General features: G+C 34.9%; 1 protein-coding gene across 8 annotated transcripts in view; it reads left to right on the plus strand.

Annotated features, from left to right (window-relative positions):
• The window catches only part of DYNC2H1 (dynein cytoplasmic 2 heavy chain 1), a 375,588-nt gene that overhangs the window by 18,353 nt on the left and 331,056 nt on the right, over positions 1 to 26,179 (plus strand). For all 8 annotated transcript variants that reach the window (XM_078339343.1, XM_035263991.3, XM_078339345.1 and 5 more), the window contains exons 12-25: positions 2,353 to 2,548; positions 6,086 to 6,181; positions 10,034 to 10,186; positions 10,799 to 10,897; positions 11,968 to 12,107; positions 12,191 to 12,419; positions 13,586 to 13,713; positions 17,964 to 18,079; positions 18,685 to 18,812; positions 22,171 to 22,320; positions 23,328 to 23,533; positions 24,439 to 24,594; positions 24,684 to 24,798; positions 25,338 to 25,508. In XM_078339343.1, the coding sequence (XP_078195469.1) occupies positions 2,353 to 2,548; positions 6,086 to 6,181; positions 10,034 to 10,186; positions 10,799 to 10,897; positions 11,968 to 12,107; positions 12,191 to 12,419; positions 13,586 to 13,713; positions 17,964 to 18,079; positions 18,685 to 18,812; positions 22,171 to 22,320; positions 23,328 to 23,533; positions 24,439 to 24,594; positions 24,684 to 24,798; positions 25,338 to 25,508 (2,083 nt within the window). The remainder of the gene's footprint in view (positions 1 to 2,352; positions 2,549 to 6,085; positions 6,182 to 10,033; positions 10,187 to 10,798; positions 10,898 to 11,967; positions 12,108 to 12,190; positions 12,420 to 13,585; positions 13,714 to 17,963; positions 18,080 to 18,684; positions 18,813 to 22,170; positions 22,321 to 23,327; positions 23,534 to 24,438; positions 24,595 to 24,683; positions 24,799 to 25,337; positions 25,509 to 26,179) is intronic.

Genomic DNA, 26,179 nt, shown 5'->3' on the forward strand with positions numbered 1-26,179 from the left:
ATATGTTTTTCTACCTTATTATTAGTAATAATTAATATTATAAGTAATATTACCTGCACACACACATACACTTTAAGCAATTTTGCAGTTCTGTAAAACTGTATTATTTTTAAACTCCTTGAGAGAAGGAATATTTCTTCATGGTGCCCCACATAATAAGGCTATGTTAAATATTTATTGAGCTATATTGAAAGTATTAATTAGTTAACCTTATTAATTCTAATGGGAATTTGAAATGAATCGTCCAAAAAAACTAGCTTCTTTGTACCTCAGGTCCACTGTCTCCAGCATATTGTTGTGTTTATTTTTAGAAACTTGTTATGTCTTAGCTGGGTGCAGTGGCTCACGCCTGTAATTCCAGCACTTTGGGAGGTGGAGGCAGGTGGATCACCTGAGGCTGGGAGTTAGAGACCAGCCTGATTAACGTGGAGAAACCGTGTCTCTACTGAAACTACAGAATTAGCCAGGCCTGGTGGTGCATGCCGGTAATCCCAGCTACTCGGGAGGCTGAGGCAGGAGAATCGCTTGAACTGGGGAGGCAGAGTTGCAGTGAGCCAAGATTATACCATTGCACTCCATCCTGGGCAACAAGAGTGAAATGTGAAACTCCGTCTCAAAAATAAAAACAGAGAAAAGTTTTCCTGTCTTTTTAAAAGTGACTTTGTCCATCAATGAAGTTTATATTTTCCTTATAATGCTACAGAGGATAATTAGGCCAAAAATAGTACCTCTTAAATTGAGTAATTCTTTCTCAAATCTAGAATTCTGGCTCTGGAGGAAGAATAGCGGAAACTGAAAGGTGTTAGGGCGTAGTGATTACAGCTGTGCCAGTTAGCCGTGTCTTCTTCTTTGAGCCTAAAACATGAGACATACTCCGGGCAAGGGGGAAAAAAAAAGAAACAGAGCTTTAGTCAACGAATTCTGGAAAACGTGCAGACTTTATCATTATAGCTTCAGTGGAGATCCTCCGTATGGTAGCATTCCTCGGTCTGAGATCTGCTGTTAGGAATTTTGTTTAACTTTGTTCCTGCCACCCAGCATTTCCCATTTGGCTTTGAAACCCTCCTCCTCTATTTTTTTTTTTTTTTTTTTTTTTTTTTTGTAAAACCTATTTTCTGTCCATAGAATCATCAGTGTTTTTGAACAAATTTTGGGAAATGCTGGCATATACAAACTAATTTTGGAAGATCAGTCCTGAATAAAGGCAAAAAGAGTCACCATAATAGTTTCCTGATGAGCTTTATTTGTATATAGGAAAATTTGGACTACATCATGATTTTAAGCCATTTTAAAGTATTCTATTCCTTATTTTATTTTTTTATATGCTATTAAATAAGCTGAATACTTTTGTTCTTTGCTTTTCAGTAGGTTACCTTCTAATACCTGCAATTTTTCTTCATTGTGAGGGTGATTTGAAATAACGAGGCTGGGTGTGGTGGCTCATGCCTGTAGTCCCAGTACCTTGGGAGGCCAGGGTGGGAGGATCACTTGAGCCCAGGGGTTTGAGATCAGCCTGAGCAACATGGTGAAATCCTGTCTCTACAAAAGACAAAAACATCAGCTGAACATGGTGGCTTGCCTGTTGTCCCAGTTACTCAAGAGATTAAGATGGAGAGGAATCCTTCAGTTCAGGGAGGTCGAGGATGTAGTGAGCCATGATTGCTCTACTGCACTCCAGCCTGGGTGTCAGAGCGAGATCCCAGCTCAAAAAGATAAATAAATAGATAAAAAAGCATTTTATAAAGCTAATCCTAAAGGGTGGTGATGAAAGTGTAATACCTGTTGCTGAATTTAGTTCAGCATTTTTATAATCCATGCAGATTTGAGTTTCCCAAAGGAACATTTGATATAACCTTTGGAAGAAACACATAAAAACACACAGTTACTAGGTAGTGAAACAAAGGGTGGAAGAATGAAATGTTTTAATATCTCTACTCTTACCATTTTGATATTCTTTATCGTTGGTCTTTTAATAAAAGTACTAAAGAAGCAAGTACATAGATTTAAAAAAAAAATCAGAGGTACCTTTAAGAAATGAATAAAAAATTTTTCTTTATGGTGGATATGATGTCAATTTTGACTCTTAGTTGAAAATTGAAATTGATTTTTCTTACCTTAAAACTGCTTGATTGAAATATTAATGTGATGATCTATTTTGGATATTGCAGTGTGTTTCCAAAACCTGAATTGTGAAATAATATATGGGAAAAAACACAACTTAAAAGCTAGAATTAAAAAGGTTTTTGTTTAACTTTGAGCTAATATTAGATGTACAGAAAAGTTGCAAAACTATTGTATTAGTCAAAACAATGAGAACATGAAACTTCACATGTTATTTATTTCGTTTTGTAGTATTGAGGCTAGTAGTCGCATTATGGAATTGGATTCCAATGATGGATCACTAAAAGTGCATTATTCAGATCGCTTGGTGATTCTTCTGAGAGAAGTGCGTCAGCTCTCTGCACTTGGCTTTGTTATTCCTGCCAAAATACAGCAAGTTGCAAACATTGCACAGAAATTCTGCAAGCAAGCAATTATTCTTAAACAAGTACGAAATCACATTTTTTGAATACCTGCCTATTTGGGGTTTATTACATTAAACTGGAATATGTTAAAGGCCTGGTGTTTTGGATTTTTTTTAGGCTGGTAGAATAGCACGGCCAGCTGTGAAATTATGGTTTACTAAATGGTACATTACAGAATTTGCCTTGTAACCTATAAGGAATTTATTAAAGTATTATTGTTTATTGCTTTTCACTCTAAAAAGCATTTGGAAAATAGTATGTTATTCTTCCTTCTTTTCTCTTACGTTACTTGCATGGGTTTTAAAGGACCTTCTAATTAAGGAGTCTTCTGCCTGCCTTCTAGGGGCAGAGTCTTGAAGAATTATCAGGCTGATGAATGGTTCCTGTTTCTAATCATTTTCTCAGTCTACCTATGGGCAAATTGCCATCATGTCACTTGCCACAAAATAAACTATTATCAGCTCATGGTCTATCTGCTTAACATGGCATGCAAAGCCTTTCTTAATCATGACCTAACTAAACACTGGTTTTGTCCTTTGCTGCCTATGTACTTCCCACTGTACCCTATACTTCAGTAATATAACTTTGCTTTTATCTAAACATGTCTCCATGCACTGAAATCTGTTCTCTGATTGGAAAACTCACTGTGATTGTTTAATTTTCAATTCACAAGTCACTTTCTCTGCTGTGTCTTTCTTTAGTTGATTATTTTTTATTCTTTGGGCAGTGCAAAAATCACTATTCTAATACTTATCATATCTGATTTTTTTTTCATTTTTTGCTTTGACTTTATTATATTTTAGAGGGAAGGAACAGTATCTTGTATATTTCGTCTTTTGTTTATTCTTTGGTTCAACAAAGAGTCGTTGAGTTTCTACCCTGTCAGGCATAGTGGAGTGAGGATATAAAAATGAATACATGGCCGGGCGCGGTGGCTCACGCCTGTAATCCCAGCACTTTGGGAGGCCGAGGCGGGTGGATCACAAGGTCAAGAGATCGAGACCATCCTGGTCAACATGGTGAAACCCCGTCTCTACTAAAAATACAAAAATTAGCTGGGCACGGTGGCACGTGCCTGTAATCCCAGCTACTCGGGAGGCTGAGGCAGGAGAATTGCCTGAACCCAGGAGGCGGAGGTTGCGGTGAGCTGAGATGGCGCCATTGCACTCCAGCCTGGGTAACAAGAGCTAAACTCTGTCTCAAAAAAAACAAAAAAAAACCCGAATACATTACTATCACAATCAGGCACAGAAATTCTTAGCCTCTTCACTTTTGATAGTCTGGACCAATTTCTTTTTTTTAGGGGCTGTGCTTTGCTTTGTATGCTCTTATGGGTGTTCCTGTCCCGCATGCAGTATGTCCAGTAGCATCTGCTTAGACCTGCCAATCAAAAAGGTCTCTAGCTGTTGCCAAATGTTCTCTACTGTGCTTTGTTTGAGAATCCCTGGTCTAGTGGGAGAGAGCAAACTAAACATCGAGTGCTCATTAAATATCAGGCCTTGTGGTAGATGATTTAATTATGTTATTTCAATTAATTCCCCATCGTACTACTGATCTAATTGAGGATCAGATGTTTAACAGTTTTCCCAGTGCCACGTAGATAGTGAGTGGGATTTGATATCAAGTTTCTCTGACTCTAGAGTTCATATTTATTTCATTTCAATATAGTGCTGATCAAGTAGATCAATATTTAATGTATTGTAAGTACTATATTACAGATGTTCAGGAAGTCTTGTGAAAGCATAGAGGTAGGAAGTTTCAATTGTCTCGGGTAGAGACAGAAGTAGTAGCAGGTAAGTCTTTTCAGAAGAATGATTGATGTAAGTCTGGAAGAGTGTACCTACATTTTTCTCAGGTACACAGAGGGTTGGGTGATGATTTCAGCTGGAGTGCCTGCTTAAAAGCAGAGGCTTGCCTACTTTACTATGCGAAGTATTTAGTCTGACAGAATAGGAACTCGAAGAAGGAGTGGTCATAGGCACTTGTATTTACCCTGGAAGGACGATTGGGAAATCTGTTTCTATACCTTTATTTCTGAGCAGATCTTTAGCTGGAATAGGGTGTATATAGTAGAATGTTGGATAGATAGCAGTGTGGCCAGATTGTAACAGAATATATACTATTCTACTGCTTCCAGCTTTCCTGATTGTCCTTTTTCTGGGCCTACTTTTGTGGTACAGAATCAGTAGAGTGGGTTTTCCCCACCAAATAAAGTTTATTTTTATATATATCAGTGGAAAGAAGAGAATCTCCATAAAATTGGTTAAGAAATATTTTTAAGAATCTACTATGTGCCAAGAATTTTGTGAGGTGCTGGGGACACAAAAATTAACAGTCTCCAAAATTCCTTAGACTCAGCTCAGCTTGTCCACTTGATCTTACTCCCTGAACCTCTCCTTTTTCCACCAACACGGTTGACAGTGTCCTTTGTCCACCACTGTTCCTTGTCGGTATCTCTATTTATTGATTAATTCAAGAAACATTTGTGAGTGCCTGCTGTTTGCTTGGCTCTGTTCTTAGAGCTTTCATTTCAGCAGGAGAGACAGATAACAAACACATAAATATCTAATACAGTGTTAGGCAGCGATAGTGATAAATGCTTTGAAGAAGAATAAAGCAGAATAAAGAGATTGTGACAAAGACTGCTATTTTATACAGACTGGTCAGGTTAAGCTTTGATGAAGAGGTAATATTTGAGAAGAGACATGACATAAAGTAGGCAAAAGAACCATGCAAGTATCTAGAGGAAGACTATTCCGGGGAGAGGGAATGACAGATACAGAATTCTAGAAGGAAGCCTCACTTGTTAGTGAGAATAATAGTAAAAAGGCTAGTTTGGCTTATCCTCTAGTATACTGGGAAAACTTTTGGATTTTATTCTCAGATATTGGGAAGTCATTGGGTTTTGCGTAGGCAAGAGGTGTGATACATGTTTGAAAAAGACAACTCTGGCTGCTTTAAATAGACTGTAGGAGGCCGTGATTGGAAGCAGAGTGACCAGTTAGGAATACTGTTGCACTGGTCTTGCTGAGAGATGAGAGTGTGTGGATTCGGATGCAATCGATGGGGTGTGGGGAATGTGATTGAATTCCAAAGATATGTTTTAAGAGTGTAGTCAATAGGCATTTGCTGATGTGGAATGTGAGAGAAGCATTCAGGAGATCTCAAATAATTTTTGCTCTGAGACATGAATACATTGTGGCATGTACTGAAAAAAGAAGGAGCAGATTTGGAGATGTGCAGGAATTAAGAATTTAGTTTTTACCACTTAACATGCTTCACTGAGTTCCTTCTTGTGGGATTATGAACTTCTTGATTCCAGGGACCACATTTTATAATCTTTGTTTAATCAGACCTCAGGACATGACTTGGCAAATTGTAGGAACTCAACACTTACTTGTTGATTGTGTATATTAATACGGGAACAAATGCCCTATTGGAGATAAGAAACCTATTTTCTGTTTTAATTTTAGGATTGGGAAATGTTAATATTTTCATTTAAACAATTAAAAAAGTTAATGAAGTTGTTAATTATTACTAATTGAACTTTTGCTTTGTAGGTGGCACATTTTTATAATTCTATTGATCAACAAATGATTCAAAGTCAGAGGCCGATGATGTTACAATCAGCCTTAGCATTTGAACAGATAATTAAGGTAACTGGACTTCTAATTTTATTATAATTAGGTTTTTACATGGGAAGTATTTACTTCTTAATTTTCTGGGTTTCCCTTCAGCTTAACGTAGCAAACAATTTAGATTTTGTTTTGCTTCCAGGGACTTTGTTCACTCTTGACAAGTAACATTTTTTTTCCAACTGTAGATTTAACTGGTAGAATATTTTATATATTTTGTAACTGATTTTGATCAATTGCATTAACATAGATAGAATATGATTTGTATATTATATTTATCCTCTGAAGTTTGAGGCCTTTATACACAAGCCTCCTTAGACCTTTTCCACCATCTCCCAATTTTGTAATGTGAGACTTATTTGCTCTTTGTCTGTGGTTATTTGAATGTCCATATATAAGAAATTAGGAAGCTGGGTGCAGTGGCTCACGCCTGTAATCCCAGCACTTTGGGAGGCCGAGGCGGGTGGATCACCTGATGTCAGGGGTTTGAGACCAGTCTGGCCAACATGGTGAAACCCTGTCTCAACTGAAAATAGAGAAAAGTTAGCCAGGCGTGGTGGTGGGTGCCTGAAATCCCAGCTACTCAGGACACTGAGGCAGGGGCCTCATGACCAATCGAGCTATTTCTAAGACTTTTCAGACTTTCTTTATGGCTCTCCCCTTTGAGCCCTCAACAAAATCACTTGTAATCTTCCATTCTTGGCAATAAAGGCCTTTCTCTTGGCCTTTCCCCAAGCAATAAAGGTGATTGCTTAAACCCAGGAGGTGGAGGGTGCAGTGAGCCGAGATCACACCACTGTACTCCAGCCTGGACAACAGAGCAAGACTCAGTCTCTAAAAAAAAGAGGAAAACCCATAATAGTGTTTAAACTGAATGTTACTGTGTGACTACTAACTTTTAAAAATCTGTAGTTTCGGTCTTCATAGACATGAAATGTTTGAAAAAAATAAGCAGACGAGAAATATACCATTTTATTTTTTCTATTTGAGAGTGGATAACTAGTTGTGTCAGGGTCCTCAGGGCCACCCCAGGTTCTTTGATTTGCTGGGAGGATTTGCGGGACTCTGTGTGGTCACACTCATAGCATTTATTATGGTGAATGCATACAAAGCGGAATCAGCAAAGGGAAAGGTGCATGATGGGTGAAGTCACAAGAAAATAGATGCAGGCTTCTAAGAGTCCTCTCCCAGAGGAGTCACACAGGGTGTACTTATTTTCTGTAACAACAAATTGTAACACATGTGAAATGTGTTACTGGAGAAGATCATTAGAGACTCAAAACCTAGGTTTTCATGGGGACAGTCACATCGACATTTTCTGAAATTCCAAACTCCCAGAAGGAAAGCAAATATTCGGCATAAACCATATTATTTAGGTACAGTGAGCCACTCTTACCAGTTAGAGTGGTAGGAACCCTTCTGAAATCTAAGTTCCCAAATACCAGCTAAGGGGCATCTTTTAAGCAGGTCTTTTGAAGGCTGGTAGTCAGAACTGCTATGTTAACTCTTTTCTGCACACTAGTTCTCAGGCTTAATATTTACTAGAAGTCAAATAATTCATATTATAGCTGTTATTAAAAGCACTTTTTTCTTGTTGGCAGAGATTTTATAATGCGAGTTTATAATGCGAAGTTTAAAAAAATAGGTAAAAAGAAAAAAATGTCCTATAATCATGCCATCAAGAAATGACCATTTAAAAAAGTCTGGTGTACATCCTTTCAAATATTTTTCTATGCATAGTTTTGAAAATACATGCATATTTTAAAAAATGATGCATAGTTTTGGAAATGGAATCATACTTTATTATTTTTGACCTTTTCTCCCTAATATATCGGTCACTTTAGTTATAAGACCTTACAACTTTTTCTTTCTAATTTGTTTAAAATAATGTCTGTTGATATTTCTGAGGAGGAAACTTATTTTGTAAAATTGTATTGTGAGAAGTTAATAATTATATTTAATGTATGTTAAATGAGACATAGTAGTGGTTATAAAACTAGGATAGGTGTAGAGAAAACATTAAGGTTCTGTATGATCCTCTGTCTGCTTTCCATATTGTAGAAAGGTAGACTGTAATTTATTTACTTTCGTATTCTCAAGCAATAGAACATTAAGTAGTAAATAGTAATTACTCAGTAAAGGCTTTTTAATTCATCTGCTATTTGTTGAGCATCTCCTAGTTCCACAGACTTACTGCCTTCATTGGCCAGATGAAGTGAAGTATAGAAACTTTTCTTCTATTTAGGTTTCTTCACTCTCTCCACTTTTATATATTTGTCTTAAATATTTTCCCACATCAGATGGTGTTATCAATTTCCCCCTTATATTAAATCATCAAATATAAGAAACTCATGACAAAAGAATAGTTTATTATATATTTATTTTTTTTACTTATCCCAATATATTTTTTTTTCTGAAGTTCTGAACTCCTTTTGATATTTTCCTTCTTTAGAGAACTAACTTCCCTTTAGCCATGGTTTAAGATTAGGTGAGCTGGTGACAAATTGGCTTATCTTTTATTTGTCTGATAATGTTTTCCTTTTCCCTCATTCCTGGATATTTTAACTAGATATAAAATGAAATGGATATTTGACTTATTTTTTTTTTAGCACTCTGGCATCCATGATTTCAGCTGACAAACTGCTGTCATTTGAGTCTGAGTTCCTTTCTAAATAATTCATCGTTTATGTTTGGCTGCTTTCAAGATTTCAAAGAATCTGTCTTTAGAAGTTTAATTATTGTGTAGGAAAGCACAGAATCCTTTTTTAAGTTTATCCTATTTGGAGTTACTCAGCTTCTTGAATCTGTAGGTTTATGTCTTTTGCCAAATTTGTTGTTTTCAGTTACTGTTTTTTGAATTTATTGTTTTTTGCAGTTTTTCTCCCTTCCTTTTAGGAAACATATATATATATATGCACTGTATAATATTTAACCTTTATATTTTAGTAAACAGTCTCTTTGCTGAGAGGGGTGCGTGTGTGTGTGTGTGTGTGTGTCTATGTGTTGAGTTTCCTGCTGGGCTCTACAGTAGTAAAGCACAGCATTTGTACACGGATTCATTGCAGATGAGTGGAATGGAAGTTGAGCGCCCATTTTACTTTACTGATAACCTTGTTGTGAAAGTGAGGCACCAACTTGGATGTACCTTGCTGCCTCCAAGCTGGGGTGTAAGCTCAGCTCCCCACTGGGCCCTGTTGACATTAGGGAGGAGGAGCAGAGGAGTGGAGGGCAGATTTACACCATTTTGTTGCTGTGAGTGGGGGTGGGAGCTCAGCTCCTTGTCCAGTCTCATGATTACCGTGGCAGGGGGACTGGAACACTACCTGCTTTTGCCAAGTAGGTGATGGAAGATCAGCTCTCTACTTAGTCCCACTGAAACTGTAGAAAGGGGTGATTTTCTCTTTTGTGTTAAACTACAATAGGATGTGAATTGCTAGAAATATTTTCTGTCGTTAGACTGCTGTTTTCCTAGCCCTTTGGCTAGGGGAAATAGGTTTCTCCTGGAGCTTTTTTAGTCTGTGCCCGTCAGTGGTTCCAGATTGGATGTATAGGAGATAATAAGGAAACCCAGATGTGTCATGCCTTAATTCCTGAGGTTTCTAGGCTATCCGCCTTCTTCATTCTTCATTTCAGTCATCTTATGCTTGTTTGTCATGTTATGTTTGGGCTTTTTCATTGTAAAAGGGAGAAGCCGGAAGAAATGGACTACTCAATGTTTGCCAGACAGTCTTATCAGTTATAAACGGAGAATTATTATGTGCTTTCTTTATTGCAGGTCAGAGTTGGGGATAATTGAACTTTTGATATAGAATATCGACTGTTAGAAAAAGAAAATACATATATGTATACTAAAGCTTGTTTATTGTACCCTAGAATTCAAAAACAGGAAGTGGAGGGAAATCACAGATTACTTGGGATAATCCTAAAGAATTAGAAGGGTATATTCAAAAACTCCAAAATGCTGCTGAACGACTTGCCACTGAAAATAGAAAACTGAGAAAATGGCACACTACATTTTGTGAAAAGGTATATTTTCTTTATAAAATTGAATAAGCTATATGAATGGTATTATTTAAAAAGTCATTAAGATGTAATTTTTAAAACTTATTTCTAAATAATTTGAGGCTTAAAGTTGCAAAAGTAGTACAGAGGGATCACAATTCCCCTTCGCCCAAGTTCCCTAGTGTTGACAACTTATATAACCAGAATAGTTATCAAAACCAGGAAACACACTGTTTTGAATTTTACAATTTTCTACTAACATTCTTTTTTTTTCCAGGGTAAAATCTAGAATCAAGCTTTACATTTAGTTGTTGAGTCTCTGTAGCCTCCGGCTCCTCAGTCTTTTCCTTGTTTTTCATGACTTTGAGGAGTGCGGGTCAGTTATTTTGGAGAATCTCTCTTGATTTGGGTTTACATGATGTTTTTCCACGTTGGATCGGGGCTATCCTGTTTTGGCAGGAATAGCACAGAAGTGGTGTTTTGCCCTTCTCAGTACATCCTTCAAGTATTGATGTGTCTTATATAAAGTTAAACTTGATCACTTGGTTAGTATGCTATCTGTCAGGTTTCTCCACAGAAAAGCTGCCATTTTTCCAGCAATACTTTGTGAGACTAGTATGCTCTAATTCTTCATAGGTGGTTGTTCTTATGAACGTTGATCTGCTCCGGCAGCAACAGCGTTGGAAAGACGGATTACAAGAATTGAGAACTGGCTTGGCAACTGTAGAAGCACAGGTAAAGTGTGTTTTATTTTGTGTGTGTACTTTGAAATATGATCTTTTCAGAATGTAAATACAATATATGAACTGCCGAGAAGTTCATAAAGGTTATATTTAAATCTTACTAATTGATTCCTAACAAATTTATAATTTTCTGACTGAACTATATATAAAGGCCATATATGAACAATCAATTTACGTTTAAAAATATAACAATAAGTTTCTGTTGTGTCTTATGGAATGCCAAATTCCTCAATTCAGAATTTGCAGATTTTTGTCTTGGTGTTTAAATATCTATCACGTGTTAGTTTTCTTTTAGGTGATTGTGTCATCCGTAAAACACAAAATTGGGTTTAGATAGAATCCCAATGATAGAAATAATTTTATTTCAGTTTTTTTTCCTTTTTGGAGGTAAAATTGGAGTTCTATTTATATTTTGATATAATAGTTGATGCATATAAAAGTGGCAAGCACCAAGTCTGCTATGTAGTACATGGTGATGGGATCTTAACTGAATATGAATTAGATGTCTCAAACATTTACATATATTTAATATTTTTCAGTTTTTAGAACTTTAAGAAAAAGCAAAAGTACTAGAATTGATATATTTCTGGTTGTATAGAAGCAAAAAAGTATGTACATTCTCATGAGCAATCTAATATTTTAAATTTCTTATGTTTTAAAAGATGGAGTAGATTTATATTATGTAAGAAGTGGGAAGGGAAGAGAAAGCTATATTTGATGGGAGTTTTTGAAAAAGGACTAAGAAGTTTGCAAAATAAACCAGCATTTGTGGTACTACATCATAAAATAAAGTTTAAATGTAAGAGTCATTTAATATTTGCATGGATTTTAAATTTTGCTTATTTTTAAAAGTACTATTTATAAGTATGAAGATTAGATTTTTATATTTGTCTCTAACTCTAAGAAGAGGGACAATAAGGATGTACCTGTTTTCACATATTGAAAATGAGTTGGTTTTATTTTTGTGATTATAGTTGTACATTATGTGATGTGAAAGTATTAAATGAAAAATCCATTCTATTGCCTAAATTTTAAGTAAAAAATGTGAATGTAACATATTAGGGATTCCAAGCGAGTGACATGCATGCGTGGAAACAGCACTGGAATCACCAACTGTACAAAGCCCTGGAGCATCAGTATCAGATGGGCTTAGAAGCACTGAATGAGAATTTGCCAGAAATAAATATAGACTTAACTTACAAGTAAGACGGTTTTTAAACCCCAATAATGTTCAATTCATGATTTTCTAATAATTTATATTTTAAAGTTATTTATTTAATTTCAGACAGGGACGATTACAATTCAGGCCCCCTTTTGAAGAGATCCGGGCTAAATATTACAGAGAAATGAAGAGGTTCATCGGCATTCCAAATCAGTTTAAGGGAGTGGGTGAGGCAGGAGATGAATCTATTTTTTCTATTATGATCGATAGAAATGCAAGTGGATTTTTGACGATTTTCAGCAAAGCAGAAGATCTGTTTAGAAGATTGTCAGCTGTTTTACACCAACATAAGGTATAGAACGTGTAATCTTCCATGCTTGCCTCATAAAATTTTTTCTGACTGAATTTACATTAAATATATACACTAATAGTTTATCCTGTGTGGCATAACATTAAAACATGGCAAACCAGAAAGCTGGATTCGTAGATAATTATACAATCTAGATTTATACTGTAGAAGAGAAAAAAGTTATGGGAATTTTTTTTTTTTGTCTTTGATTATTTTGTGACAATTGAGAAACTTTTTTTTTTTTTTTTGCTTTTTGTTTTTTTAAATTGTTGTGTCAATTTTGGGGGCTGGGCATGGTGGCTCACACCTATAATCCCAGCACTTTGGGAGTCCTAGGCTAGTGGAACACTTGAGGTCAGGAGTTTGAGACGGGCCCGGCCATCATGGCGAATCATCATGTTTATTAAAATACCAAAATTATCTGGGCATGGTGGTGGGCACCTATAATCCCAGCTGCCAGGGAGGCTGAAGTAGGAGAATCACTTAAACCAAGGAGGTGGAGGTTTCAGTGAGTTGAGATCACGCCACTGCACTTCAGCCTGGGTAACAGAGCAAGACTCCATCTCAAGAAAAAAAAATGTGTCAGTTTGGAATGTGATGTGGCTCTGTTGTGTCAATTTTAATTAATTTTCTAAAGCTCTCAAATATTACTGGAATTAGGGCAATTTAATGGCTTATTTCTGTTTAAAGTACATCGTCCCAACTAACTTTAAGTGTAAACTAATGGTATTTCTCATTTGTATTGATCCTGAGATATGTGACTGAGAATTTGACCAGTTTCTTAACTGCCACTTCAGTGCTTTTGTATTTTAAAATTCTAGGATGTATCTGGACACTTTCAGATTTATAGCCTATAGTGACTCTTGGTTTTGCAAAAGTGATTACATCTTTGAAGTTTTATATATATTTAATTTGAGAAGAGAATCTAAATAGAGACTTTATATAATTTTCTTTAAAAAAAGTTTATGATCACTGCATTTTCATATTCTCTTCTTTCTGTTTATTCTTTAGGCTTTGCAGTAATGATTATATTACTTAAATTGACATTTACTTGAATACCACATATTTGCCTCCTTTTATTGGTTTTGATAGTTAGATCCTAGTCTTTTATTACATGTTAACATATTGGTTCTATGTCTTTAGTAATACATTTTTCATTCTTCAAACAGGAATGGATTGTAATTGGGCAAGTTGATATGGAAGCTCTGGTGGAAAAGCATCTTTTTACTGTACACGATTGGGAGAAAAATTTTAAAGCGTTAAAAATAAAAGGGAAAGAAGTAGAACGACTTCCAAGGTATTGAAGGTTAATGTAATACTTAGGTTCCATAATAGTTTTTTGACATGGATAGTAAGTGAACTCTCTACTTAGTGGTATTGAAGTCAGACCAGCTTCTTAGCTCCTCTAGATCTCAGCTATGACACTTGGGTATCATCTATGTAGGGCATTACAGATAATACAACAAGTTTTCCTTCTAGAAGCTCTGCTGGCTGAGACCTATTCAGGTGAAATAGACTGGAGAAGGCTTCTACTTGATCTGGCGCGAGAAGCTATGTTTGATATGCAATGGCATAGTTTCAGTATTGTTAGACACTGGCGAGGGCATCCTAGAGAATATGACGCTAGTGACCTTTCCCTCTGCTTTGGTACCGCTCTGCTTCCTTTCGAGATGTCCTGGAAGGCACACCACATAGTGCTGCTTCTAGATATTGCCCTAAATGTGGACAAGAGCCTCTGAGCCGCATCTCAGCTACTTGAGAATATAGCCTATTCGCATCTGAAATTCTCACCACTAGAACCACTCTTAGCAATAAGTTCCATGAAAGGCCTTGTGTAATGGTGCATATGTCACCTATAAAGGATAATATCACTTTTATTAATTTATGTTTTCATTCTTTCAATAAATACTTAGTGAGTGTTTATAACGTGTAAAACTTTGTGCTTAGGAGTGCAAAGAGGAAGAAGACAGAGGACCTGAGATAAATTTCTTATTCTCTGGTTGTGCAATAAGACAAATATGTTTGATGATTAAGTCAAGTACATGCAGGGTTTAAGTAAGTGGGCTTTGGAGTTAGGTGGCTGTTACCAGCTGTATGACTGACAGTCATCGAAATTGTGAATCTAAATTTATTTAGCTTTAAAATACTAGCAACTATAGATTGAGTAATTTCCATATAAGTAACTGGCACAGAGTATATTTTCATAAATGTAAGTTACTTTTAATTGTTGTGAATATCAGGTGGAACAGTCTGTATTCCATATTAAGACTGAACTAAAACCATGGGGGTTCAGAAGATGCTGACGTGTCTCCCTCTGGGCAAAATGGATTCTCACAGGTGCAAATGAAATGGGAGGGTAAAAAAGAGCCTCTTAGGAAGAGGATTTGTGTGGAAAATATGAAGCTGATTAATTGAAAATTTTATTAGAGTTAATATTTTATTAGGCATTAGAGGGAGATGATCCTGAAAGGTATATATAAGGTACAGATTTGGGAGTCTTACATTCAAAAATAGAGAATTTGGATTTTATTCGTTTTGGATTGATTAGCTTTTAAAGGGTTCAAAATGGGAGTGTGTCAGCAGTGAAGCTGTTCATTAGGAAAGTTAATCTGGAAACACTGAGATATATGGTGGGATAAAGAGATCCTGGAGGCAGACAGGCTAGTCTGTCAGTCATCCAGAAGACCAGTAATAATATAATTATTATTTTTTGAGATGGATTCTTGCTGTGTCACTCAGGCTGAAGTATAGTGGCATGATCTCTGCTCACCTCAGCCTCCGTCTCTTGGGTTCAAGTGATTCTCCTGCCTCAGCCTCCTGAGTAGCTGGGACTACAGGCATGTGCCACCACACCTGGCTATTTTTTTGTATTTTTAGTACAGACCAGGCTGGTCTCAATCTCTTGACCTTTGATGATCTACCAGCCTTGGCCTCCCAAAGTGCTGAGATTACAGGCGTAAGCCATCACACCCGGCCTTAATAATTAATTGAATTACCTTGTTGGAACTAAAAATGGGGAGGAGGAAATAGCACGAGGAATTAAGAAGTCTTATTTGTTGGAGGAAGATGAAGGATTAGGAATAGGAAGAGACAAATGACTCGAGGTTTTGGGCCTGGGTGATTTGGATACCGGTAGTAGCATTAACATTAGTTTAAAGTGAGGAAAGGATAGTGCTTTTGTAGTACTTACATGTGGGGATTTTCTTCTCCACTGGGTCTTGCCTTTGACCCCAGTCTTGTCTGTCTTCTTTGACTTGATGCTGTCACGTAACTGCTTAAGAACCTCTACTTCTGGCTCTACTATTTGTCCCACTGTAGATGGCTTTCCTACTTATGATCCTTGCCAAAGAAAACAAACAGTAAAATCAACAATGCCTATCCCATACTGTATTTTTCATTTTGCCATTTCTTCCTAACGAATTAACATGTATTCATCTAAGTGAATACATACATGTGCACATACAAACACAAACACATTTATTCTGTCGGTACTTTTTGGAAATAAGGTGTAGGATTAGAAGAGCTGTATTCTAATGATGCATTTTAGATAGTATCATGAGAAAATAAATTTTTGAATATGCATTTTTGATATATAATGAGGCATTTTTCATTTCTATATGACTGAACAGAACCTGTTTCATATTATGAATACTTTCAAATGAAACATGAGTGTTTGTCTTGTCCGTAGCATTCTGTAGTCAGTAAAACTTCTACTCTGTAATTATATCACTTTATGTTAACTCATTAGCAAAATACAGTATAATATAATCTTTTAGGTTTTTCCAAAATCACCTATCTTCATGTATCACATATCAGAACTCATGACTTTTTATGTGTCAGGATTTTAGGAATCTTATAATTTCATGTGTCAAGGAAATTGGCTGTTATATATAGCTTTTCATTGTTAAGAACTGTAGTTTAAACTTCTCCAAATAGTAGGTGATTGAGAGTAAATAAGTAAAACTTTGAAAGAAAATTATATTTTTCTGATAAAATGGTACTTAATTAATACATGTAATTTGCCTTTAAAGGATCTCACCTTGCTCTGTGCTTTCAGAAAAAAGCAAATAGCTTTCCAAATAATCTTTTTGACTGAAGTTTTCAGATTTTTTTAACTTTGTAAGATTTAAGATAAATATGAGGTATTCCTCAGATGAGTGAGTCTGGTTCAGCTTTTCCTTACTTAGAATATTGCAATTTGCATTGGGCTACAATGGAAATAATTACTCATCTAAAAACTTTATCCTTGTTTTTGATTATTAAAAAGTAAATTTGTTTTATAAATTGTTTTAACTATAGTAAAGTACAGAGACAATTCCTATTTGATGTTTTGGACATATTAGTATATATACTTAAAAATGTAGAATATACTATATCCCTCTATTTTTTTTTTTGAGACAGAATGTCACTCTGTCCTGAGTCTTGTGACCTCCGCCTCCTAGGTTCAAGCGATTCTCCTGCCTCAGTCTCTCGAGTAACTGGGATTATAGGCAAGCGCCACCAAGCTCGGCTAATTTTTATATTTTTAGTAGAGACGGGGCCTCACTCTGTAGGCCAGGCTTGTCTTGAACTCCTGACCTCAGGTGATCTGCCGGCTTTGGCTTCCCAAGGTGCTGGGATTACAGGTATGAGCCACTGTGCCTGGCCTATCCTGCTATTTTTATTGACTACTATTTCATTGGTATTTTGCCATGTTATCATCTACACTCAAAAATGTGATTTTTAATTATATGAATATATAAAAATTTATTTATTTTGCCATTTCTATATTTACCTTGTTTCTAACTTTTCCCTATAATAGTTAGTGCTTTCATGAAGATACTCGTATATAAATCTTGGAGTTTGCCTTGAAACTTTCCTTAGGATAAATTCTAGAGGTAGAATTGTTAAGACAAAGGATATGCCAATTTAAAATTACTTGACATATACATTGCTCTTTATAAATATTGCATTATTTTATGTTCTAACAGTTCTGGGAATTCTGTTTTCCCACACAATTGAAAATTCAAATTAACCATTCATTACATTTTTTTTAAATGTAATAGGTGTCTCATCTATTAAATGATGAGACACAATGGTATCTCATCATTTTATTGTTTTGGTGCTTTAATAATCTAAATTTACTTTCTATCTATATTAATTTTGCCTTATTTTTATTGTTTGTATTTTGGCTGCAAGATAGTAAATTTATTTTATAAATATTTAAATAGGTATGTTACATGCTGTGACAAGAGGAGCTCATAAACATTTAAATATATTCTTTTGATACTTTAGTAATTCATAATGTGCCACCTTTCTTTTGGAGCTGATATTCTGGATGATTAAAATTGTAGTATCATAACAAAATCATTATGAAATGAAAAACTTCAAAATAGTATGTGGAAGGCATTTTTGCTAAATTAAATCTAAATGTGCTTAAAGATCACCATGTTACTGTCGATATACGTTTTTGAGTGTATTTACATGACATCATTGTAATATTATATAAGATGCTTTTTTTCTGGTTAATCTTTTCTGTGTCAAAATATGTCGATTGACATTTTTCAGTGCTGTCAAGGTAGATTGCTTAAATATTAATTGCAACCCTGTAAAGACTGTGATTGACGATCTCATCCAGAAGTTATTTGAGCTGCTTGTTCTTTCTTTGAAGAAGTCCATACAGGGTAAAGACCATTTTAATTTTTATTTTTACTTAATTTGATATGTAGAAGCATGTATTTGATAGTTATACAATGTAAATTTCAACAATCATTAAAAACCAAAACTGAACGAATTGAAAAAAGGTAGGAGAGTCTATATTCAGTCTTTAAGAGGTCTAAAATGAAGACATCTTCATTATTTGTAGTCTGAGCTAGTATCAGATTGTTGCATGTGTAACTGAGAAAGGTAGGTGATTTTGATATAATGCATCTCTGCTTATATCCTCAAATGACAAAGTAGTTTATAACACAGTTTCTTCATTTTCTTTTAAACTGAGATGTTTTCGTATGTTATATAAAAGACAAAAAATGTTCAGTAAAATTTAAGTGCATTTAAAGCTTTTCTTAACATTTTTAAATATAATGCGAAACAACTAAACTTTCATAGAATGAAATTTCTTTGCTTATTCCACATCTTGAAATTTTGTTTTAGGAAAGCAAATGCTAATTTAGAACTTACTAGATTCCATGTAGTGATTTCTTCTACTACCCTTTGATTTAGAAAGTATGTAATCTAGTATTTTTGATGGTAATCATTACATTTCTTGTATTTCAATGTTGTCACTCAGCTCATTTACATGAAATTGATACATTTGTTACTGAGGCCATGGAAGCCTTAACAGTTATGCCCCAGTCCGTGGAAGAAATTGGTGATGCAAATCTTCGGTATAGTAAGTTACAAGAACGAAAGCCAGAGGTGAGAATCACAAAGTAAAGTTACTTTTTACTGCATGAGAAATGTTTAAGTTAGGTAATATTGTGTCATTATTTACAAATATATGATCTCAGCATTATAAGGAGGCCCACAATAATCTGGCTCAACTGGTTAGTTCGCGATTAGACTCTTGATGTGCTATTGGTGTGATGAAACCGTAGTAGTAATACTTAGTGTTGCTTTTAGATGTACTTGCCGTCTGTTTTATGATGTGGCATCTTAGAGTCAGAGCAAGCTTCAATAAACCTGTTACCTTTAGAGTTATTACTTTATGCAAAACTGTGAAGTTACAGCTAAGTTAGGAATACACATGCACACATACATACATAATGGAAGAGCTCATAATTAAATCTAAAGGAGAATGGTAAAGATTCCTAAAAAAGTATCCAGAAGACTAGAGCCCAGAATAAAGAAGCCAGAGTTTTATAACATATTGTAGATGATTTTAGTTATTTTTAGAGTAATGAAAAGAAATAATTCAAATTAGTATACAAACTTTTATGTGCCCCCCCATGTGACAGACTTAAAATTATAAAGAGAGTTTCAAGATGAATAAAATAATATAGCGCCCCAATGGAAAGAACTACAGACTTGTATATGATCGACTTAAAGGTGTAAAAAAGGGTTTAAGTGAATAAAATAATGTATCTATCTAGTAGAAGGAATTAACTAAAGTAGAGATGGTTATATAAGCTGTGGCATTTAGCAGAGGCATTTATTTATTCATTTGATGGATATGTGTGGATCACCTGATGTATTCCAGTCATTGTACTAGGAGTTGGGGATGCAGCTGTGAACATATTCTATATTCATGGAACATACATGTGTGTGCGTGTATGTGTGTGTGTGTGTGTGAGAGAGAGAGAGAGAATGAAAAGAGAGAGAAGAGAGAAGTGAGGATGAGTATACTCAGCTAGGGGATATTACTTAGGGTGGATGATCATGGGATATCTTCTCAGAGAGAGGACATTTGAACTGAGACCTGAAAGATAAGAAGGAGCCAACCATTCTGGGTTTTGGGGACAGATCATTCCAAAAAGTACGAATAGCATGTACAAAGATCTTAAGGTAGAGAAGGAGCTTGGTATACTTAAGGAATAGATAGAAGGAAGTTAATTATCAGGAAAGCATAGTATTCAAGGAAGAGAATGGTGTGAGGTGCAATTGGAAAGAGAGGCAAGGGCCAGATTACGAAGATGCTTTTAGACAATCATAAGAAGTTTGTATTTTATTCTGAGTGTAATAAAAAGTCTTTATAGAGGGCTTTAAGTGGGGGAATGACACAATGTCTCTGAGATTTTAAAGTGATGACTCTAGCTGCTCTGGGGAAAATGAATTGAAGGGAGATAATAGTTGTGGACAGGCCAGTTAGTAGGATATTACAAAATGATAGACAAGAGATGATGGAAGCTTGTATTATGTAGTAGTAGAGGAGATAGAACTGGAGAGATTGATGATGTATGGGGGGCGTGGTTAGAGAAAGATAAATCAAAATGTCTCCTAGGATTTTGACTTAAGCAGCTGGGAAAGTATTGGTGTCCTTTCCTGAAATAAGGGTGACTAGAGGAGCACGTGGAGTTTGGAAGTGGTGGAGATTTAGTAGTCTGGTAGAAGTTGAATGAGGAATATTAATTTAGAGTAAAGGTAAGAACTACAAATACAAATTTTGCAGTCTTCTTCATATCCATGATATTTAAGTCTTGGGATTAGCTTAGACCAACTGGTAGATAACAAACAGAGGCTTTAAGAACAGGCTTGAACCTTGCAAAATTTAGAGTTCACGCATAGGAGGAGGAGTAAAGGAAATGAATGGGGTGTGAGGAAAGACAAGAGATTGTAGTGTCACAAAAGATAAAATGAGAAATTGATGTTGTTTGCTGGGAACAGCAAGCAGTTAGGTATTATAAGAGGTAGTATGTGAGGTAGGAAGTGCCATGAGAATAAAAGAGTAGGCAGAATCTCCACGTGAGTCACATCAAGGACCTTAGAATCTCATATTCTGTGGGCATTGGGGAGTTGTTGCTACGTTTTATGTAGCAACATATTTGTGATTCTCTTTTGGTATGTCTCTTTGTTGATATGTGGATTTGAGGGGTAGGACTGGAAGTAGGTAGACTAGGAAACTATTGCGATATGTTTTACAGGCTAATTAGAGTTTTGTCCACATGTAGAAAATTAAACTCCTGAGGTGGTCCAATCATAGTTCACTTCAGCCTCAAACTCCTGGGCTCAAGCGTCAGCCTCCTCAGCTAGGAGTACAGGTGTGCACCACCATGCCCAGCTACTTAAAAAAAATTTTTTTTTAGAGATTCTCACCATGTTTTTTAGAGGTTCTCACTGTGTTGCCCAGGTTAGTCATAATCCTCTCACCTCAGCCTCCAAAAGTGCTAAGATTACAGATTTGAGCCGCCAGGCCTGGCCAATTGAGTTATAGTTGAGTTTCCTTTGTTGTCTGTTGTATTATGTATGCAGTGATACTTAAAAATGTTTAAATGGATTTTATTGCTTTATCGAATGGTGAAAGTATAGATATTAATTATAGGATACTATTGTTTTACAGAGCTTTAACAGCCTTAGAGGCAATTCCAACAGGTTAGCGCTCAAGAACTTATCCCAGACTGTTTAACAAACTGTTAGCTGTATACAGCTTAGGACGTTTCAGTTAGAAACCCTGAATGCAGGAGCTTAATTTTACTTCTTTAGTTGTCTGTTTCTTAAGTACCTTTTTTGATGACTTTCTCTTCTCTGCTAAGTAGGATAATTTGGTTAACGTATGTTCTTACATAATCACTAATTTTAGTTCCTTTAGAAATCTCTTTGGCTTTTTTTTTTTGGGTGGTGGAAGGATTCTCACTCTGTCACCCAGGCTGGAGTGCAATGGCGTGGTCTCGGCTGACGGCAACCTCTGCCTCCCTGGTTCAAGTGATTCTCCTGCCTCAGCCTCCTGAGTAGCTTGGACTACAGGCACGCGCCACCACACCCAGCTCTCTTCAGCATTTTCTTGTGAATGGAACATTTATAATAAGTTTGCTTTGAAAGCTATAGTATTATCTTTATGGATTTCATTTAGTCTCATAGTACTACTTTATCTTTTTTAACCTCTGATGTTAGAGTGCCTTATTTGAGCTTGTGTATAATAAAAAATAACTATCAGGAAGTTTATATCCAGGAATTTTTTTTTCTGCCAAATCAGCGTATCTAGGAATTTGACAAATCATTTAAATGTAAAAATTTTAATTTAAATATAAAGTTATGAAACAAAAATTAAAATAAATAACATCTTAAGAGATTTACTAAAATAAGATTGTCATTCACAGTTGTTATTTTTTTTAACCTTTAGATTTTGCCCTTATTTCAAGAAGCTGAAGACAAAAACAGACTTTTACGAACTGTGGCTGGTGGAGGTTTAGAAACAATTAGTAATTTGAAAGCTAAGTGGGATAAATTTGAATTAATGATGGAAAGTCACCAACTTATGATTAAAGATCAGGTTAGAACTTTTAGTTATTTATTAAAATGGAAAGTTTTTTCTCACTTAAGATTTCATGCTTATCTTTTACTCTTTCATAGCCCAGGTTTATAAGAATTTAATGGGTCTGGTGAAATTGATCTCCCTGACTATTTTTATAATAAATACTTTATATAAATGATGATTTTTCACATGGTTTTTCTTTCCTTCCTATCATACCAAGAAGAAACCAGTGTCTTTGAAGTGTAACATTATTTATAGTCTTATGACTGAATTTATTGCTTATGTAATATGTATAGCTTATTTCTGAAACTCATGTTTTCTTTAATTACTAAATTTATTAGGATATCAGTTTGACTATTCTAATGGAGACCCCCAAAATTGTAGCTTACATTTCTCTCTCACATTACACTGTAAGTTGATATGGTGGTGCCTCACTCTGTAACTTTGTCTGCGTCCCAGGTTTCAGCAATCTTATTTGTCTCCAATCTCTAGGATATTGTTCAGAATGGGTTATTACCACATTCAGTTGCTACCAAGTAGGGTCAGGAGAGAGGGAAAGAGAAAATGGCACCATCTGTCTTTTAAAGACACAACTGGGAAGTTGCACATATGTACTGCACTCATGCTTTAAAGAGCAGAAGTTACCCTTAGGCCCTGTCCTGAGCTGCGGGGAGACTGGGCACTCCCTTCCTTAATTTCGCAGCTACGCTCAGAACAACCAGCAGTCATCAAACAAACATTTGTAAATTATTTTATCTTTGTTGTTAGTAGTCGTAGGTGCGGTTAATCACATGAATGATTTTTAAATGATGTGATTTGAAGGTTATCTCTTGTTATAAATTTATGGTCTAATTTATATCTGAATTATTTTATTGAACTTGGAATTAATAAAATCATCCCTTGAAAAGTTGACATTGGTCATTGATATCTTTTCACTTTTAAATAGAAAATATTGGAAAGAAAAGTGTGAACTCAAAATGAGATTTTATTCTGCATTAAATTATTTAAACTCTATTGTCTTACAGATTGAAGTGATGAAAGGAAATGTGAAATCACGTCTTCAGATCTATTTTCAAGAACTGGAAAAATTTAAAGCTCGTTGGGAACAACTAAAACCTGGCGATGATGTTATTGAAACCGGCCAACATAATACTCTTGAAAAAAGTGCAAAGTTAATAAAAGAGAAAAAAATTGAGTTTGATGATCTTGAAGTCACAAGAAGAAAGCTGGTGTATGTTTTTTCTTTAAAACTAATAGTGCGCATTTTGAAACCACAATTTATATATCAAGCTAGTAATTTTCTCATGTCTGCTGTCTTCATACCTTTCCTCATAAATTTCATCACTTTTCAAATGCAAATAATAAGCATTCATTTACTGTTGTTTTAGGAGTCATAGTTGTGGTATATAAGGATATTAAGAGAAAGCAAATTTCAAGAAAGGCCTAGAAGATAAATTAAATTTATTTAGCAGTTATATCAGGGGGTTGGAATAGTCACTTTCTTTCAACTTATTCTATTTAAAAATGAAATAGGTATAATTTTCAGAAAAACTACTTTTAGTGCCTCTGAGAAAAAAAATGAATCTAGCAGAACAAGTAATAATAAAATACTTCAAAGAAAAAACTGAGTTGTTGGCTTATAATAATATAAAGTATTAAATCTGAGCACTGCTTTCGGTTTGTTCTGTTCAAGTACATGCTTTCATAAGTGAGTGGAGGTTTTGTTACCGCAATTACTAAATGGCATTATACTGATTAGATGAAGGATGTCTTATACTCTAGAAGCTTGCCCTTTCAACTGAGAAGAATATTTTTTTCTCAGATTAGTCTGTAGATTTATACAATCTCAAATACTTACATATGATATGTATTATATACCTATAAATTCCTCTGTATTACTAACTCAATTTTGACTTCTTTGGAAAAAACATATATTAATCAATTTATAGAGTTCATATATGAGTAGGTAAAATACAATTCTCATATTAAATAGGTAGTTTCTTATTGTTTCCATTATTAAACATACACGTGTGTGTGTGTACACACATACAAAGAATGCAATTAAATAACTTAATGATACTTAACAGTATCAATATTTGTTTTTAAAATATAGTATTTCAATATTTGTTTCTATAGTGATGACTGCCGTCATTTTAGACTAGAAGAGCCTAATTTCTCTCTGGCGTGTAGCATCTCTAAAGATATTGAGAGCTGTGCACAAATTTGGGCCTTTTATGAAGAGTTTCAACAAGGATTTCAGGAAATGGCCAATGAAGATTGGATCACTTTTCGGTTTGATTCAGAAACAATATTTAGACTAATAATTTGGTGGTTTTATTTTTGGCTATAAACTTTGTGATGTGTTTTTGGTATGTTTATAGGAGTAAGACTTACCTGTTTGAGGAATTTTTGATGAACTGGCATGACAGATTAAGGAATGTCGAAGAACATTCAGCGATGACAGTAAAATTACAATCAGAGGTTGACAAATATAAAGTGAGATTGTTTTCCTTATTTTGTTAATTAAAAACGATGCTTGGAGCTTTCCTATATCTTTCTCTTATGTAGTGACTGAACTATATAATTTTACTTTACATGTTTTTCAGCTAAATTATTCCATTTCATGAAGAAAATAGGAAATAAAGAGTAAACCCTAGAAATTATTGCTACTTCTGCTACCAATGAGAAAGAAGTTATAAGCTAAGAAATTTATGGTTAAAGTAAAAAAATAGCGTTTATACATTCCAGTCCAACATGGGTTCTATTCTAAAATAATAAAAATAGAAATAGTGTATGTCATGTTTTAAAATATATTAAACTACAAAGAATAATTTGTGTGTATCCATAGCAACATTTAATAAAAAGTTTTATACAACTCTGTTTGAGAATATGATTTTAAGATGATTAAACAAGAAAATGGAGTAATTAAAATTTGGTAACTAATAAGCATAAAAGTAAATACAAATTTGCATTTTGCTTATATGTGTGTATGTATGTTATGTATACATATGCCTTTTTCTTTTCTTTCTTAACAGAATGTAATTCCTATCTTGAAATACGTGAGAGGGGAGCACCTTTCTCCAGATCACTGGCTTGACCTTTTTCGTCTCCTTGGACTTCCCAGGGGGACTAGTCTAGAGAAACTACTGTTTGGTGATTTGCTCAGAGTGGCTGATAGGATCGTAGCCAAAGCTGCAGACCTTAAAGTATGGATCACTTTTATAAATATCCCTCAAGTGTGGCCTTTTAAATATACAATTCTGCTTCCTATTTAGTTTAAGTACAAAAAAACTCTTCCTTTAAGAAGGGAATCAGCTTCAATCAAAAAGTGAATAAACACAAATCATTTTACATAAGATACATTAAAAACTATGTGGTGTGTTGCAAATAGAAGCTAGGGAAAACAGAAATCCAGAGAGTTATACCAAGAATCAGTTTGCTAATCAGGTTTAGAAAAGGTCTCAGGTAAAAGTAAAAGTGGTCATAATTCCATTAGAAGCGACAGACTTAGTGTTGCCTTGTGGCCATTCAAAAATAAGGACTGTTGATGTCAGATCATTTTATTTCCTATCAAAAAAATAAACCTTTGTGTTTGTTAATAACCCTGGAATGTTTTAAAATAATCTTGAGAAGTTTTGAAGCATGACTCTTGCAGAAGATAGCTCTGATTGTTAATCATTTTCGATGTATCAGAATCTACAATAAGATAACGATGTAATTTCTGAATTTCTTTTGTTCAAAATATTGGCCTTTTGGTCTATAAAACTTTAAGTAAGCCAAACTAGTTTTGTCTTTTGGGATGGATGCTTTACTTTTTTGCTTTTCTTTTGGAGAAGTTAAAAGGATAAGGCAGAACTTTGTGTCTGCTTTGACCATG

Source organism: Callithrix jacchus, chromosome 10 (assembly GCF_049354715.1).
Source record: "Callithrix jacchus isolate 240 chromosome 10, calJac240_pri, whole genome shotgun sequence".
NCBI lineage: Eukaryota > Metazoa > Chordata > Mammalia > Primates > Cebidae > Callithrix > Callithrix jacchus.